General features: G+C 44.3%; 1 protein-coding gene across 2 annotated transcripts in view; it reads right to left on the reverse strand.

The window, feature by feature from the left end:
• Nucleotides 1-15,441, reverse strand: part of LOC106565234 (histone deacetylase 7) — a 95,546-nt gene that overhangs the window by 32,084 nt on the left and 48,021 nt on the right. For both annotated transcript variants that reach the window (XM_014132125.2, XM_014132124.2), the window contains exons 9-16: nucleotides 12,103-12,358; nucleotides 10,721-10,920; nucleotides 9,684-9,890; nucleotides 6,213-6,450; nucleotides 5,849-5,982; nucleotides 5,198-5,318; nucleotides 1,792-1,841; nucleotides 271-378 (exon numbers count right to left, since the gene is read on the reverse strand). In XM_014132125.2, coding sequence (XP_013987600.1) covers nucleotides 271-378; nucleotides 1,792-1,841; nucleotides 5,198-5,318; nucleotides 5,849-5,982; nucleotides 6,213-6,450; nucleotides 9,684-9,890; nucleotides 10,721-10,920; nucleotides 12,103-12,358 — 1,314 coding nt within the window. The remainder of the gene's footprint in view (nucleotides 1-270; nucleotides 379-1,791; nucleotides 1,842-5,197; nucleotides 5,319-5,848; nucleotides 5,983-6,212; nucleotides 6,451-9,683; nucleotides 9,891-10,720; nucleotides 10,921-12,102; nucleotides 12,359-15,441) is intronic.

Raw genomic sequence — 15,441 nt, forward strand, 5'->3', positions numbered from 1 at the left:
CTGTTACACTTTGGCTCTCTCTGAGAACATCTTACAATTTGATGTTCATCAGTTCAGAATACACCGAATGGTACTGATATAGAAAGGCAATTTTTAAATTCCAATTTCATGTGAAATTCATAAATAATGAACAGATATGACATTATGCTTCACTATCCAGGTGTGTTAATGTATGTTACAGTGTTGACAATTCTGACCAGTTGTGTTACGGCCCTGACATAACTAAGTGGGGGTGTAACCGAGGTGACAATGAACGGTTGGCGGTCTCACCTTCAGCTCTCCCTGTGCTACCCTGAGCGCCAGTTCCGTCACGCTGCCTGCCGCCAAGCGAGACGCCGTCGACGTGTGCGTCTCATTCCAGATCGTATCGTTGTCCACCTGTCAATCATGCAAAACACAGAATTTACCAGGGGGCGGGATCAAAGTTAAAACCACTAGGAGAAACAAGGGCATCGTTTAGAAACAATATAAGTTGATTGGTTGAAACAGGTGTCACTTGATATCAACTATGTGACAGCCCAATGAGGTAAAGAGGAAGTCATGCAGTGGAATTGGGAAACAGAGGTGACGGGTTGTGGTAAGGACTGGATTATTACAGTATTGGATTACAAAGTCTCTACTGTGTTCCAACAATGTGAAGAGTAGCATAATTTATTGGGAGTCAGGGGGATAGAAGTGGCAAGGGTAACATTTACCCACACAAATCACCACAACCTTGACTTTAACTGCTGATGATGACAGTAAAGGGGGTAGTAGAGTATTCCTGTTCTCAGATTCTCTCTCTCTCTCTTTCTCTCTCTCTTCCTCCCTTTGTTATTCCATGTTTCAAAACTCCACATTTCTGGCGGTTTGGCACGACAGACCAATGAAATCCTAGGAATTTCTTTTATCACTTTCTTCGCCATCTTGTTTCAATCAGCTCGCCTCACCAGAGGAACCAAAGGCCGGAAATTCAGGCAGATCAGGCACCTTATCAACACCATGCAAACCCTCCTCTACTCTCCTCTTCACCCTCTTGCTCTCATCTTCTTCCTCCTCCACTCATCCCCTCTTCATCTTCTTCTTCAGTGTCCACATAGTTTTTTTTTCATCATGACTATACAGTCTACCTCCTTCTCTTTTACTCTTCAACGCTCCTCTTCCCCTTCTCTTTCATCTTCATCATCCTCCTGCACTCATCTCTTCTTCAGTGTCTGCATTTTCCCTTTCCTTATCCACCCCATATTAGCAGCATTCTTCCTCCTTATCTCTTCTCCCCCTCTTCCTCCTCCACTCATCCTCTCTTCATCCTCTTCTCTGGTGGCTATATTCTCTCTTTCCTCACATCCCTTCCTCCTGAATAAATTCCCCTCCACTCAACCACTCAACCACAGTTCCCCAGGCACCCCTCCAAGCAAACAATTCAGAGTCCACCCTTTCTTCCTCTCTCTCTTCCTCTCATCTCTCACCTCTTCTTTGCCTTTGATATCTGATTGGCGTTTCGACCGTGTCCCCGCCAACAACAACAGCCTCCACAATTTGTCGCTCTATTAGCTTAATTGTGTAATGAGGTATAATCAAGCATGTAATGTTTGCCATTTTGTAATGTGATTAGATAAGTGGACAGATTTCACATGACTCTTTGATTGTTTGTTACAGGGTCTGTTGAGCTGTTTGCCTGTGTACTGTAAGTGTGTGTGTGTGTGTGTGTGTGTGTGTGTGTGTGTGTGTGTGTGTGTGTGTGTGTGTGTGTGTGTGTGTGTGTGTGTGTGTGTGTGTGTGTGTGTGTGTGTGTTATTCTGAGTAACTCACTCCAACTCCTCCACACGGTAGCATCACAAACATCCTTTGAGATAAGATTCCTGAAAGAGTGAGATAAATCCAATACATTAATCTTACATTCATTCAACACTTGATGATCCATGCATTTGTGTATAGTTCCATGTGTGTGATTATGAGTGTGTAAAAATACTTATGTGTGCCTATTACTAGGGCTGTTGCGGTGACCGTATTACCACCACACCGGCGGTCACGAGTCATGAAGGCAGTCAAATTCCCCATTACCGTTTAGTCACGGTAATTAGGCTACTCCAAGCTCTGATGCTGCTGATGGTCATTAGTAGCCTACCAAACTTGCTAACTGCCTGGTACTCAGCACTCTATTGTCCCTCTAATCACTCTGACATAAATGCAAACGTATTCGAAAATCTAATCAAACACTTCATGAGAGCCCATGAGCTCATGTTGCGCAACATTTCTATAGGGTATGCAATAGCGGGAGAAAACAGAGTGATGGCCGCTAAATAAAAAGAGGAAGATCCCATCAGCTTTCTATAGGCTAGGCCTACTATATTTATTTCTCAACTTCCTAATATTAAGCACATTGCTTATATTTACATCAGGAGTATAGCCTACCTGGCTGACATGAAAATGAAACATGGGGAAAAGTATCCTCCATTCGCTATTTAAGTGCATAGATGACATGTATTTTTTTCCCCTGCCCCTGTTTCGAGACAGGTGCATGATAACGGTCCATTCTAAATCAAATCAAATTTCACACATACCATAATTTCCGGACTATTAAGCGCACCTGAATATAAGCCGCACCCACTGAATTAAAAAAATATATATATTTTGAACATAAATAAGCCGCACATGTCTATAAGCCGCAGGTGCCTACCGGTACATTGAAACAAATTAACTTTACACAGGCTTTAACGAAACACGGCTTGTAACAAAAATAAATAGGCTTTAACGAAACACGGCTTGTAACAAAAATAAATAGGCTTTAACGAAACACGGCTTGTAACAAAAAATAAAAAATTAGCAGTAAGCTTTAGTTGTCTTTTTGCACTGAGTCAATTCCTCACGCTGCTGTTTCCAACGTCTTATCATCGACTCATTAAGACCAAGCTCCCGTGCAGCAGCTCTATTTTCTTTTCCAACAGCCAGATCAATCGCCTTCAACTTGAAAGCTGCATCATATGCATTTCTCCGTGTCTTTGCCATGATGAGGGTGACAAAATGACTACCGTAATCAGAATGATGGGAAGTTTGAGAGTGCGCGATTTTATCTAAACAGTAAACTAAAAAGTTGTTTGACCTTAACCCGTTCGGCAATTTCATTGGTCTAATGAAAGCTTCATGCCGTCCAAAAACTGAGCACGTCACAGAATGTGTTTTTTTGGAGAAAAAAAAATTGAAAGCGGGAAAAATCCATATATTAGCCGCGTCATTGTTTAAGCCGCGAGGTTCAAAGCCTGGGAAAAAAGTTGCGGCTTATAGTCCGGAATTTACGGTATAGTATTTAGCATATGTAAAGACAAGATTAAATCAAGAATAGTCTGATGGGTGACAATATTAGCCTATCACTTGTGAATTATATATTATTACTTGTGAATGATGCCCAGCATAAGAAACAATGGCTTTTTTTGTGACTTGTTCAAATCATAGTCACACACCTCATGTAGCCTAGCCCATAGGCCTACATGTTTTAATAAGGTTTGTATCACAACTAAAGTGGCCAAATAACTTCTTACAATTAAGCACATTAATCCGCTTTACAATGGTTGTAGAGCCAAACTGGCATATATAAGCAGCGCGCGAGTTTCACGTTTGGGGAAGATAATTTTCACCATAAAAATGCACCTTTATAATAAAAGATTTACATGGATAATCGAATTTACGGTCCCTTTTGATAATAGTGTTTTCCACTAATGGGTATTTCGCGCTTATAGCCTACTGCCGTTTGCGCACTGCTGCACTTATAACGTGAAGAAATACACAAATAAATAGTTTATCAACATTTTAAGCTAAACGTTCTGATCTGTTGCGTCAGCCACATTGCATAACATTTTTTTTTTTTATGCTAGTGGTTGTCCCAGACTATGTTTGGAATATTTATTTCTCGCACAGAATAGAATAGGTCGACTTTTGTACAATGGGGGATAGTAGATTGACATAGGCTAGTGCTTTAGCTGTTCGTAAGGCCTACTCATCTTGTTGGCTGACGAAAAGTAAATGTGGACAGTTCTAATATCTTCAATATGCACCTCGGAATTGGATGAGGATGCGCGCAGTTGCGTCCCCGGTGTGTCTGTCTTAACTTGTAGCCTGTGAGAAAGACCCGATTACGTGACTGAGAGCCGTGTGAGCATCTCGGATTGGCAGCACACTCAGGGAGAAGGGCACAACGGGCAGTACTCCGGGCCGCAAAAGGCATGGATTTTTTTAGGTACATTACGGCCACAAAGGGGATGCCGCCGTGGAATTCGAGGCATTATCAGGTGCTTGTCAAATTGTGAATGAGAGACTATTGGAGTGTGTACAGCCTGCTTTTCAAGCTACTTTTTTTTACAGTTATCATTAGTGTCTCATCATGCAGCCTTACAATGTATTAAAATCAAAACATATAGCCCAAAGTTTGTAGAACAACTAAAGTTACATCAATAACTCTAAATGAAGTTTATAGGAGTAGCTGTTTCCTTGTTAACCGCTCAACACAGAATAGCCACATGTGCGCACTCCCTCAAATCGTTTGGAGAATAAAAAAAAAAAATATTCAGCTTTGTTCAATTGTATTCTTCATACTATAAAATAATATAAAATAATGCCACGGAATTATAGGCAAATCTGGCCTGCTATATGAACTAGCCATTTGGCATAGCCACATCAGGACCCAACATAAGGACAACTCAGAGTATGCTATTCTTCTCTTCCCGAAATAGACAACATTTTCTTCATATCATGCTTCTTTAGACCTGTCTAAAATAAATTATGGATTCATTGCGAAGGTGTAGGCTATATTTACATGGATTTATTCAACTTTTTTTTTTTAAATGGCTTCTAGGCTATGCGTGGAAGCCAGGAGATGTGTTTATGTTAATTGACGGTCAATTACCATGAGACCGACAGTTATTTGCTTGACAGTCATCGGCTGATGAAATTTCGTGACCGCCACAGCCGTACCTATTACCTATATGCCCAAGTGAGTGTGAGTGTTTGACAATGAGGTGTGTCAGAGCGGTGTGTGTGTGTGTGTGTGTGTGTGTGCATGCGTGTGTGCGTGTGTGTGTGTGCACGTGTGTGTGTGCGCGTGTGCGTGTGTGTGTATGTGTGCGCGTGTGTGTGTGCGCGTGAAGATGAGCGTGCATGTTTGTGTGTCGGTGTATGTGAGAGAGAGAGAGAGAGAGAGAGAGAGACTGAGCGCGTGTCGCACCAGCCAGCTTGCGGTTGTCCAGTTTGAGGCGGTTGAGTGGGTTGGTGCCGTACAGCAGGACGTGTTTCTCAGAGTGGACAGACTGAAGCTCCTCCAGAGTTGCCTTTCTGCTCCGGATACACTGGAGGAGCGCGCACACACACACACACCATGCCATTTAGAATTAACCAATGCACCACACACACACACACACGAGACAGGCGCATACATGCAGGCACATACACACACTAGTCCACATGCATTCACTCACAAACGCACTCACGAATGCACACACACAGCCATGAACACACACAAGTTACAGCATAGGTACACACACAGGCCTCCCTTGGAAAAGAGGTCTTCTGACCTCAATGGGACTGTTTAAAGAGACAAACAAAACACAAAGTTTGAACTTGGAAACCTGGGCCAGGCCAAAGGGGGGGGGGTGCAGTGCTGGGGTGTAACCCTAGGTGGCAGCAGTGTTCATAACAGGAGTTTCAACCAACATATTTAGTTCTGTGGTGTGTAGAAAGGGAAAGGGAGATACCTAGCCAGTTTTACAACTGCATGCATTTAACTGAAATGTGTCTTCTGCATTTAACCCAAACCCTCTGAATCGAGAATATTGTAGTGTAGTATGTGTTGCTGTATAGTGCTTTATATTGTACCTACCTCACACTGGTTCCTGAGGCCTCTCTCCTGAAGTCTGGACCAGATGCTTTGGATTCTTCCAGCATGCTCGGGGTGTCGGCTATTGTCGCCACAGGTGCACTGGTGCTTCAGCATCTGAGAGTCATACACCAGACCTACACACACACCGACACACGCTGTAGTTTAGAGACCATACAAAATAGGTAGAAAGCCAGCCAGACAGATAGATAGTAGACGGGACCACAGAGACCCTAATAAATGAAGTGCTAATAATTCCATGGATGGGACATACAGCACCTTCTGAATATACAGTATGTTGTACATGAGATACAACAAGATACAACAAGCACTGTGTACAGTACAGCACTCCCCAAGTGTCTCTCACCAGTGGTGAAGCGTAGCTTGGCGGTGGTCTCCGAACCAGGGCCGGCCAGAGACAGTGGGGTGTCCTTGGGCTGTGGAGGAGGGGGGAGAGAGGTGGAGGCGGGGGAGGACTGGGCGCGACCGAGGGGGCGGTGGGCAGGGCCCAGAGCCACGGGCACACCCAGGGGGTCCAGGTGGGTCGCTTGTCTACGCCTGTCTGTCAGGACCTGGTGGTGCCTGGACTGCTCCCAACGAAATGACTGGAGGGAGGGGGGGGATAGATAAAAAGATAGAAAGGGAGGGAGAGCGGGAGGGGAAAAAAGTAGGTGAAAAGTAAAAAAAACAAACATTTAAAGGCTAAATGTTTGTTTACTTGTTTACCCAGATCGTTATTAGGAGTTACTTTAGCAACAACATAAAACAGCCCAACAACAGCACCTTGTAAAAGCCATGACTAAGGGATGACTAACAGAGTGCGCCGTAATGCCATGGCACCCTCTATTGGAGAGCGAGAAAGGTGTCCTGAACTGAAGCTACAAATCCAAACTCATTTTATTGGTCACATACACATATTTAGCAGATGTTATTGCGGGTGTATCAAAATGCTTGTGTTCCTAGCTCCAACAGTGCAGTAGTATCTAACAATTCACAACAATACACACAAGTCTAAAAGTAAAAGAATGGAATTAAGAAATATATAAATATTAGGACGAGCAATGTCGGAGTGCCATTGACTAAAATACAGTAGAATAGAATACAGTACATACATATGAAATTAGTAAAGCAGCATGTAAACATTATTTAAACATTATTAGAGTGACTAGTGTTCCATTATTGAAGTGAACAGTGATCCCATGCCTATGTATATAGGACAGCAGCCTCTAAGGTGCAGAATTGAGTAACTGGGTGGTAGCCGGCTAGTGACGGCTATTTAACAGTCTGATGGCCTTGAAATAAAAGCTCTTTTTCAGTCTCTCGGTCCCAGCTTTGATGCACCTGTACTGACCTCGCCTTCTGGATGGTAGCGGGGTGAACAGGCCGTGGCTCAGGTGGTTGATATCCTTGATGATCTTTTTGGCTTTGCTGTGACATCGGATGTTGTAGGTGTCCTGGAGGGCAGGCAGTGTGCACACGGTGATGCATTGGGCAGAGCGCACCACCCTCTGGAGTGCCCTGCGGTTGCGGGCGGTGCGGTTGCCGTACCAGGTGGTGATGCAGCCCGACAGGATACTCTCAATTGTGCATCTGTAAAGGTTTGTGAGGATCTTCGGGGCCAAGCCATATTTCTTCAGCCTCCTCAGGTTGAAGAGGCACTGTTGCGCCTTCTTCACTACAATGTCTGTGTAGGTGGACCATTTCAGATTGTCAGTGATGTGTACGCCCAGGAAGTTGAAGCTTACACCTTCTCCACTGTGGTTCTGTTGATGTGGATAGAGGCGTGCTTCCTCTGCTGTTTCCTGAAGTCCACGATCAGCTCCTTCGTTTTGTTGACGTTGAGGGAGAGGTTATTTTCCTGGCATCACTCCCCAGGGCCCTCACCTCCCTGTAGGCTGTCTAGTCATTGTTGGTAATTAGGCCTACTGCTGTTGTGTCGTCTGCAAACTTGATGATTGAGTTGGAGACGTGCGTGGCCACGCAGTCATGGGTGAACAGGGAGTACAGGAAGGAGCTGAGCACGCACCCTTGTGGGGCCCCTGTGTTGAGGATAAGCGAAGTGGAGGTGTTGTTTCCTACCTTCACCACCTGGGGGCAGCCCGTTAGGAAGTCCAGGACCCAGTTGCACAGGGCGGGGTTCACACCCAGGGCCCCAAGCTTAATGATGAGCTTGGAAGGTACTATGGTGTTGAAGGCTGAGCTGTAGTCAATGAACAGCATTCTTACATAGGTATTCCTCTTGTCCAGATGGGAGAGGGCAGTGTGCAGTGCGATGGCGATTGCATCAGCTGCGGTTCTATTGGGGCGGTATGCAAATTGAAGTGGGTCTAGGGTGTCAGGTAAGGTAGAGGTGATTTGATCCTTAACTGGCCTCTCAAAGCATTTCATGATGACAGAAGTGAGTGCTATGGGGCGATAGTCATTTAGTTCAGTTACCGTTGCTTTCTTGGGTACAGGAACAATGGTGGACATCTTCAAGCAAGTGGGGACAGCAGACTGGGATAGGGAGAGACTGAATATGTCCATAAAGTATGTGGACACCTGATCATCAAACATCTCATTCCAAAATCATTGGCATTAATATGGAGTTGGTCCCCCCCTTTGCTGCTATAACAGCCTCCACTGATCTGAGAAGGCTTTCCACTAGATGTTGGAACATTATTGCGGGGACTTGCTTCCATTCAGCCACAAGAGCATTAGTGAGGTTGGGCACTGATGTTGGGCGATTAGGCCTGGCTCGAAGTCGGCGTTAAAATTCATCCCAAACGTGTTCAATGGTGTTGATGTCAGGGCTCTGTGCAGGCCAGTCAAGTTTTTCCACACCGATCTCGACAAACCACTTCAGTACGGAACTCGCTTTGAGCACAGGGGCATTGTTATGCTGAAACCGGAAAGGGCCTTCCCCAAACTGTTGACACAATGTTGAAAAAATTGTCTAGAATGTCATTCTAGGCTGTAGCGTAAATCTTGTCCCTTCACTGGAACTAAGGGGCCTAGCCTGAACCATGAAAAACAGCCCCAGATCATTATTCCTCCTCCACCAAACTTTACAGTTGGCACTATGCACTGAAGCGTGAATTATCACTCCAGAGAGCGCGTTTCCACTGCTCCAGAGTCCAATGGCAGCGAGCTTTACACAGCTCCAGTCGACGAATGACATTGCGCATGGTGATCTTAGGCATGTGTGCGGCTACTCGGCCATGGAAACCCATTTCATGAAGCTCCCGACGAACAGTTCTTGTGCTGACGTTGCTTCCAGAGGCAGTTTGGAACTCGGTAGTAAGTGTCGCAACCCCGTTAATAATGTCATAGTAATACGTTTACACACTCCCTTACATAAATAGACCCACCGAGGTCAAAAGAGGTTGGCTGGTATTGCAAACGAGGACAAATTATTTTTACGCACTACGTGCTTCACCACTCGGCGGTCCCGTTCTGTAAGCTTGTGTGGCCTACCACTTCGCGGCTGAGCCATTGTTGCTCCTAGACGTTTCCACTTCACAATAACAGCACTTACAGTTGACTGGGGCAGCTCTAGCAGAAATTTGATGAAATTACTTGTTGGAAAGGTAGCATCCTATGCCGGTCCCACGTTGAAAGTCACTGAGCTCTTCAGTAAGGCCATTCTACTGCCAATGTTTGTCTATGGAGTTTGCATGGCTGTGTGCTTGATTTTATACACCTGTTTGTAATGGGTGTGGCTGAAATAGCCAAATCCACTTCTGTATATAGTGTATATTTGAGAGTGGGACTAATATAATAATTGTGTGTATGTATGACCTATAGGTCTCTTTGTGTGGGTTTGCATGTGTGTGTATCTGTGTTTGTGTGTGTGTACCTGATTCATCAGAGGTGTGTGTTCCATAGTGTGATCTCCTAGGTAATCGCCAGAGGAGGTGGACTCTGTGTCCCACATTGACTCAGTGCTACTGGTCCCACTCTGTCTCCTCCTCTGGTAGCCGTCCCCAGGCCCGCTCTCCGCCGGGTCCATGTCCTTCGAGGGGATCTGTGTGACACGAGGCTTCTCACTGGACTTGGTCATGAGCTGATGAGGGAGGGACACAGGCACACTCTTAAGGTCAAAGGTCATGCATCAGTCTTCCCTCTTCTTCTTGTGTTGGTGAGCACTATTATGCGGTATCTAGATGTAATATGTATTGTGCTGTGTGTGTGTGTGTGTGTGTGCGCGTGTGTGCGTAAGTCCCCACAAGAATAGTAAACAAACAAAAATTTGACCAACTGGGGACATTTGTTTGTTCCATCGAGGTCAAATGCTATTTCTAGGGGGTTTAGGGTCAAGGTTAGAATTAGTGTTAGGGTCAGAATTACGTTAAGGGTTAGAGTTAGATTTAGGGTTAGGGTTAGGAGCTAGGGTTAGGTTTAGGGTTAAGGTTAGGTTTTGGGGTTATGGTTGGGGTTAAGGTTAGGGTAAGAGTATGGGTTAGGGTTAGGTTTAGGGTTAGGGAAAATAGGATTTTGAAAGGGACTGAATTGTTTGTCCCCACAAGGTTAGCTGTACAAGAAAGGAAAGGGGAAAGGGGGATACCTAGTCAGTTGTACAACTGAAATGTGTCTTTGCATTTAACCCAACCCCTCTGAATCAGACTGTGTGTGTGTGTGTGTGTGTGTGTGTGTGTGTGTGTGTGTGTGTGTGTGTGTGTGTGTGTGTGTGTGTGTGTGTGTGTGTGTGTGTGTGTGTGTGTGTGTGTGTGCGTTTGTGCATGTGTGTATGTGTGTATGTGTATGTGTGTGGTGTGTGTGTCTTTGTCTATGTCCCTCTTTAAGATCACCTTGGTTTGTGTGTGCATGTATGTGTGTGTGTGTTGCTCAACAGTCCCTAAAATGTGTGTGTCCAAAAATGGTGTGTTCTCTCACCTTGCCCAGGTGTGTGTTCTGTTTGAGTCTCTCCAGCAGCAGTGCGTTGTGGTACTGCTGCATTAACTGGTGCTGGTGGTGGTGAGAGTGCAGGGGGGGCTCAGAGCGGGTCCGACCCAGGGGTCTGTGGAGGCCCGGGGGAGCCAGGCCTTCCAGTCTGGAGGAGGGGTATTGGAGAGGTCCCGGGCTCAGGCCTCGCACTTAAGGAGAGAGAGGTGGGGAAAAGGGGAGGGAGAAAGAGGAGAGGGGGAGGGAGAGGAAGCAAGGAGGGTGAACATAGAGAGTGATAGGGAGGGGGGAGAAAGAGAGGGAGTGGGAGAGAGAAATAGAGAGGGGAGGAAGGAGGGAGAACGTGGAAAGGGAGAGGGAGAGAGAATCAGAGAGGTCAGGATCCTCATGTTTGACTAAAACGTTATAAAAACGACCAGAGAGGAAGCAGACAGTGTTGTGGAATGTTTTGATTAGCTAGGTCTGTGTAGTCACTCCCAGATCAACCAGATCCATTATAGATTAGTGAAAGTTCCACATGCCTAGATCAGTAGGATAAGTGGCATTCAGTCAAACGATCAATAGAGGGCAGTGTCGCTCCGAGTGTGTTTCTCTTCGTGTGCAGCCGTCCTGAGGGCTCCAGGATGACTGCAGGTGTGGTGTGTGTGTGTTTGTGTGAGTTTGCATACATATCTACACTGACTGTATAAAACATTAGGAACTACTAATATTGAGTCGCACCCCTTTTTGCCCTCAGAACAGCCTCAATTCATCTTGGGCATGGACTCTACAAGGTGTCGAAAGCGATCCACAGGGATGCTGGCCCATGTTGACACTAATGCTTCACACAGTCGTGTCAAGTTGGCTGGATGTCCTTTGGGTGGTGGACCATTCTTGATACACACGGGAAACTGTTGAGCGTGAAAAACCCAGCAGCGCTGCAGTTCTTGACACATTCAAACCGATGCGCCTGGCACCTACTACCATAACCCCGTTCAAAGGCACTTCAATCTTTTGTCTTGCCCATTCAAACTGTGAATGGCACACATACACAATCCCTGTCTCAATTGTCTGAAGCATTAAAAATCCTTCTTTAACCTGTCTCCTCCCTTTCATCTACACTGAATGAAGTGCATTTAAGTGACATAGCTTTCACCTGGATTCACCGCATTCACCTGGTCAGTCTATGTCATGGAAAGAGAACCTAATGTTTTGTACACTCAGTGTACAGTATATGTACGCTATGAGTGGGTGTGCTTGTGTATGTGCTTGCTTGTGTGTGTGTGTGTGTGTGTGTGTGTGTGTGTGTGTGTGTGTGTGTGTGTGTGTGTGTGTGTGTGTGTGTGTGTGTGTGTGTGTGTGTGTGTGTGTGCATATCTATGTGTGTTTCTCACCATTGACTAGCTGTGTGTGCAGCAGCACTGAGGGTTCCAGGATGAGCACGGGCTGGAGGCGTTGGTGGGCCAGCTGGGCAGCACTGAGGCCCTCCATGGGTAGGTAGACATGGGGCAGTACCCTGGCCACCCTCTGATGGCTACCCGACTCCCTGTCACCCTGGGCGGTCAGCCTGGCGCTATTGGTGGGCCGGGCGGTGGAGCAGGGCAAGGAGAAGTGGGCCAGTGTGCCATCCTGGAGCAGCAACCTCTGAGCCTGAGAGGGAGGGAGGGAGGGAGGGGACACAATAGGTCATGTAAAACATAACTGCCAAACTCGCCTGCCTTCATGTACATATCTATAATAGCTTGCACCCCTGCACATTGATCTGGTACTGGTACTCCCTGTATAGAGCGCCATTCTTGTGTATTTTATTCCTCGTGTTACTATATTTATTTGTATTATCATGTTTTAGCTCTGCATTGTTGGGAAGGGCTCGTAAGCAAGCATTTCACGGTAAAGTCTACACCCATTGCATTCGGCTCATGTGACAAATACAATTTGATTGGATTCAATTTAAATAAATTGGCGTTGACTCAAACCACTATAGCCATTGGAACTTGATTCAGTTAAGTAGTATGTACTCAATTACTAACTGCTGGGGTATCAAACTTCAGTCCTCCGGGATTCAATGTCTGTTAGAATAGTTTTAAAGTTTCATTACTGTACAGCAAATTGGCCAGTGTTAATTAATGTTGATTTTTCACTGTATGTGTTTAATTAACACTCATTGGTGTAAAATAACCCTAGGGTTAATACTAGAGTTGAACCAAAACCACGCCCATCATTATCATATTTCCCAGCATGCTCTATTGCAGGTTGATTTTTAGAATGGTTTGTTTCAATATCTATGGTTTTGCATGTACACTGATAAATGAATCTTATGCTACTTAAATATAAATGACATACATTTTCTAAACTTATCCAATATGTTACTTGGACTTATTGCATTTGTTACTGAAATGGTTGTTCCAGTTTAGTTGCTTTAGGTAGTTTTATATCATAGTTTTCCCAACCCTTGTAGTTATTCTGAATGTAGATTGCGGTTAGGGCTGGCACAATTACCGTATAACTGTGTAACCTGTGAAAACGGCAATACAAATAAATTAACAGTCATAACCAGCCTTCGTGTGGTTGAGTCCGTTTCCGCGGTAACATGGACTCTTAAAAACGTGCTAAAACAAGCAAGGTGTTATAGCAAAAGACACTCCGGTTGCCTAGGCAACACCCCCTCCCTGCAGCAGCAGCACACACAGAAATAGAATGAATATAACGTACTTGGAACCTCTAACCCTGTCAATTTCACTGGTAAACTCTTGGGTACACTCGCAATGGTTGCCTGGTATTGTGATGCAATAATTTCCTTGGTAATGTAGAATTTTCATTCAAATTATGTTAACTGATGTGGCTCATGCAATGGAATGTGGCTCATGCAACACTTCCTGCTTTGCTTCTATGGGTACACTCGCAATAGCCACCAGTCCACCCATTATGCCATCATAGACTTGAAATGTGGATTCCTGTTCTATTCTTTCTATTTCTATGGCAGCACATGCAGTCAGGTGCGGAGGAGAGGTGAAAATGTGTGTCTTCAATTTATTTTGATTTTTTTTTTGATATTCAAACGTTTATTATGGTGACCGCAGTCATTTGGCTAGCCAATAACCATCATCCAAAATTCTATGACTGTAACAGCCCTAGTTGCCGGTCGTTCCAAAGGTTGGATATCCCCACTCTGGCTGGATTCCAATAGGAATTACACATCACTTTGCAAGCCAGCATAATGGTATACAGGCCTGTTGTGGCCTGTATACAATGAGTTTCAGGCCACTGTATTAGGGTAAAACTAGGCCCTCAAAATAAGGCCTTATGAAATACTGTACGTTTTGTATTGTGTTAAAGAATGTAATTTTAATGTTAACGTATTAGCTTCGGATCTCACATGGTGAACTCCACAGGACTGAAAATGGATGAATGCAACAACCATGTCTCTGTCACTAACAAATACAGTCATTGGTAGTAACTCTACAATTCACTCGAAAGGCAAGGCACTATGGGAAATATGCAAATAAGTCTTTACACTAGGCAGTGTGTTAATTTAACACTGTTCCAGTGTCTATACAGGTCCACACTTAGTGTTGATTTAACACTGAAGAATTTGATGTGTGTAGTATAAGTATAAGCAGAAAAAATGTCAGATTGCTGAAATCTGAGTGATGAAAAACCATTTTACAACATGTTCTTGGGAAACTGAAAATGGCATGTCATTTGAACATTATTCCAATGTTAATGTGTAATGTGTAATGTGTCATGGTACAGTACAGTCGGGTGGCCAAATGTTTTAAACCGGCCTATTGAAGAGAGAGAGGGCGAGAGAGAGACAGAGAGAGAGAGAGAATCTGAGAACAGGAACAAACATGCGGACAACTGTACTGCCATGTTATTCGCTCAGCCCTTATTCAATTAAAACGTTCCCAAATATGCTCTTTATTTGAAATGGACAGTCTTCAAGGATATGACATATCTTTGATGCCCATTACATATCTGTTGTAGTAAAGGAATACAATTCCATGGGAGGAAACATGTTGAATGCCATTTAAAGCTAATAAAGTTATTTTAAACCTGAACACACAGACCTCACTAAACTTTGTGGGAATCCAAAACCAATTCTGGCCCTGACACTCATGTTGTTCTTATACTGTGATTCTGAAGAAACTGTGTTCTTGATATTGAATCTAGTGTGTGTGCCAATATGATAGTAAATGTGACATTGTGTGTGGTACGAAATGGCTCAATCAAGTATGGAAGTGTTAATTCTGTTGATGCCTGTTGGATAGAGGGGGAGTTGAGCAGAACAGGCACATACTATACTGCAGGGGTAGGCAACTAGATTCTGTCGCCGGTCAATTTTTGTTGGAGCGGATGGTCGTGGGGCCGGATCATAATTATAATAATTTGTACACTGCAAATTGACCACAACTAAGCCCAAAAATAAATTGTATTAGAAAATAACAATTATTTCATATCTTGATTGCATCGAGATACGATCACTTATGTCTCTTTTTTTATTCATGGGAATACTTTGGAACAGATTTCATTAATTAAAATCAGTTTTAGCTGAATTCCAGGTGATTTTACAGTCTTTTAACCAAAAACTACCCCCACCCCCCCAAAAAAATATGACAATAATATATTGTATACATAAACTGGGTCACACTTAACATTAGTGTGATCATTTTTACTGTGAAATGATTCTTATAGTTACCAACATTGTAATTACTCATTGTTACAATATACTT

This window comes from Salmo salar, chromosome ssa12 (assembly GCF_905237065.1).
Source record: "Salmo salar chromosome ssa12, Ssal_v3.1, whole genome shotgun sequence".
Lineage (NCBI taxonomy): Eukaryota > Metazoa > Chordata > Actinopteri > Salmoniformes > Salmonidae > Salmo > Salmo salar.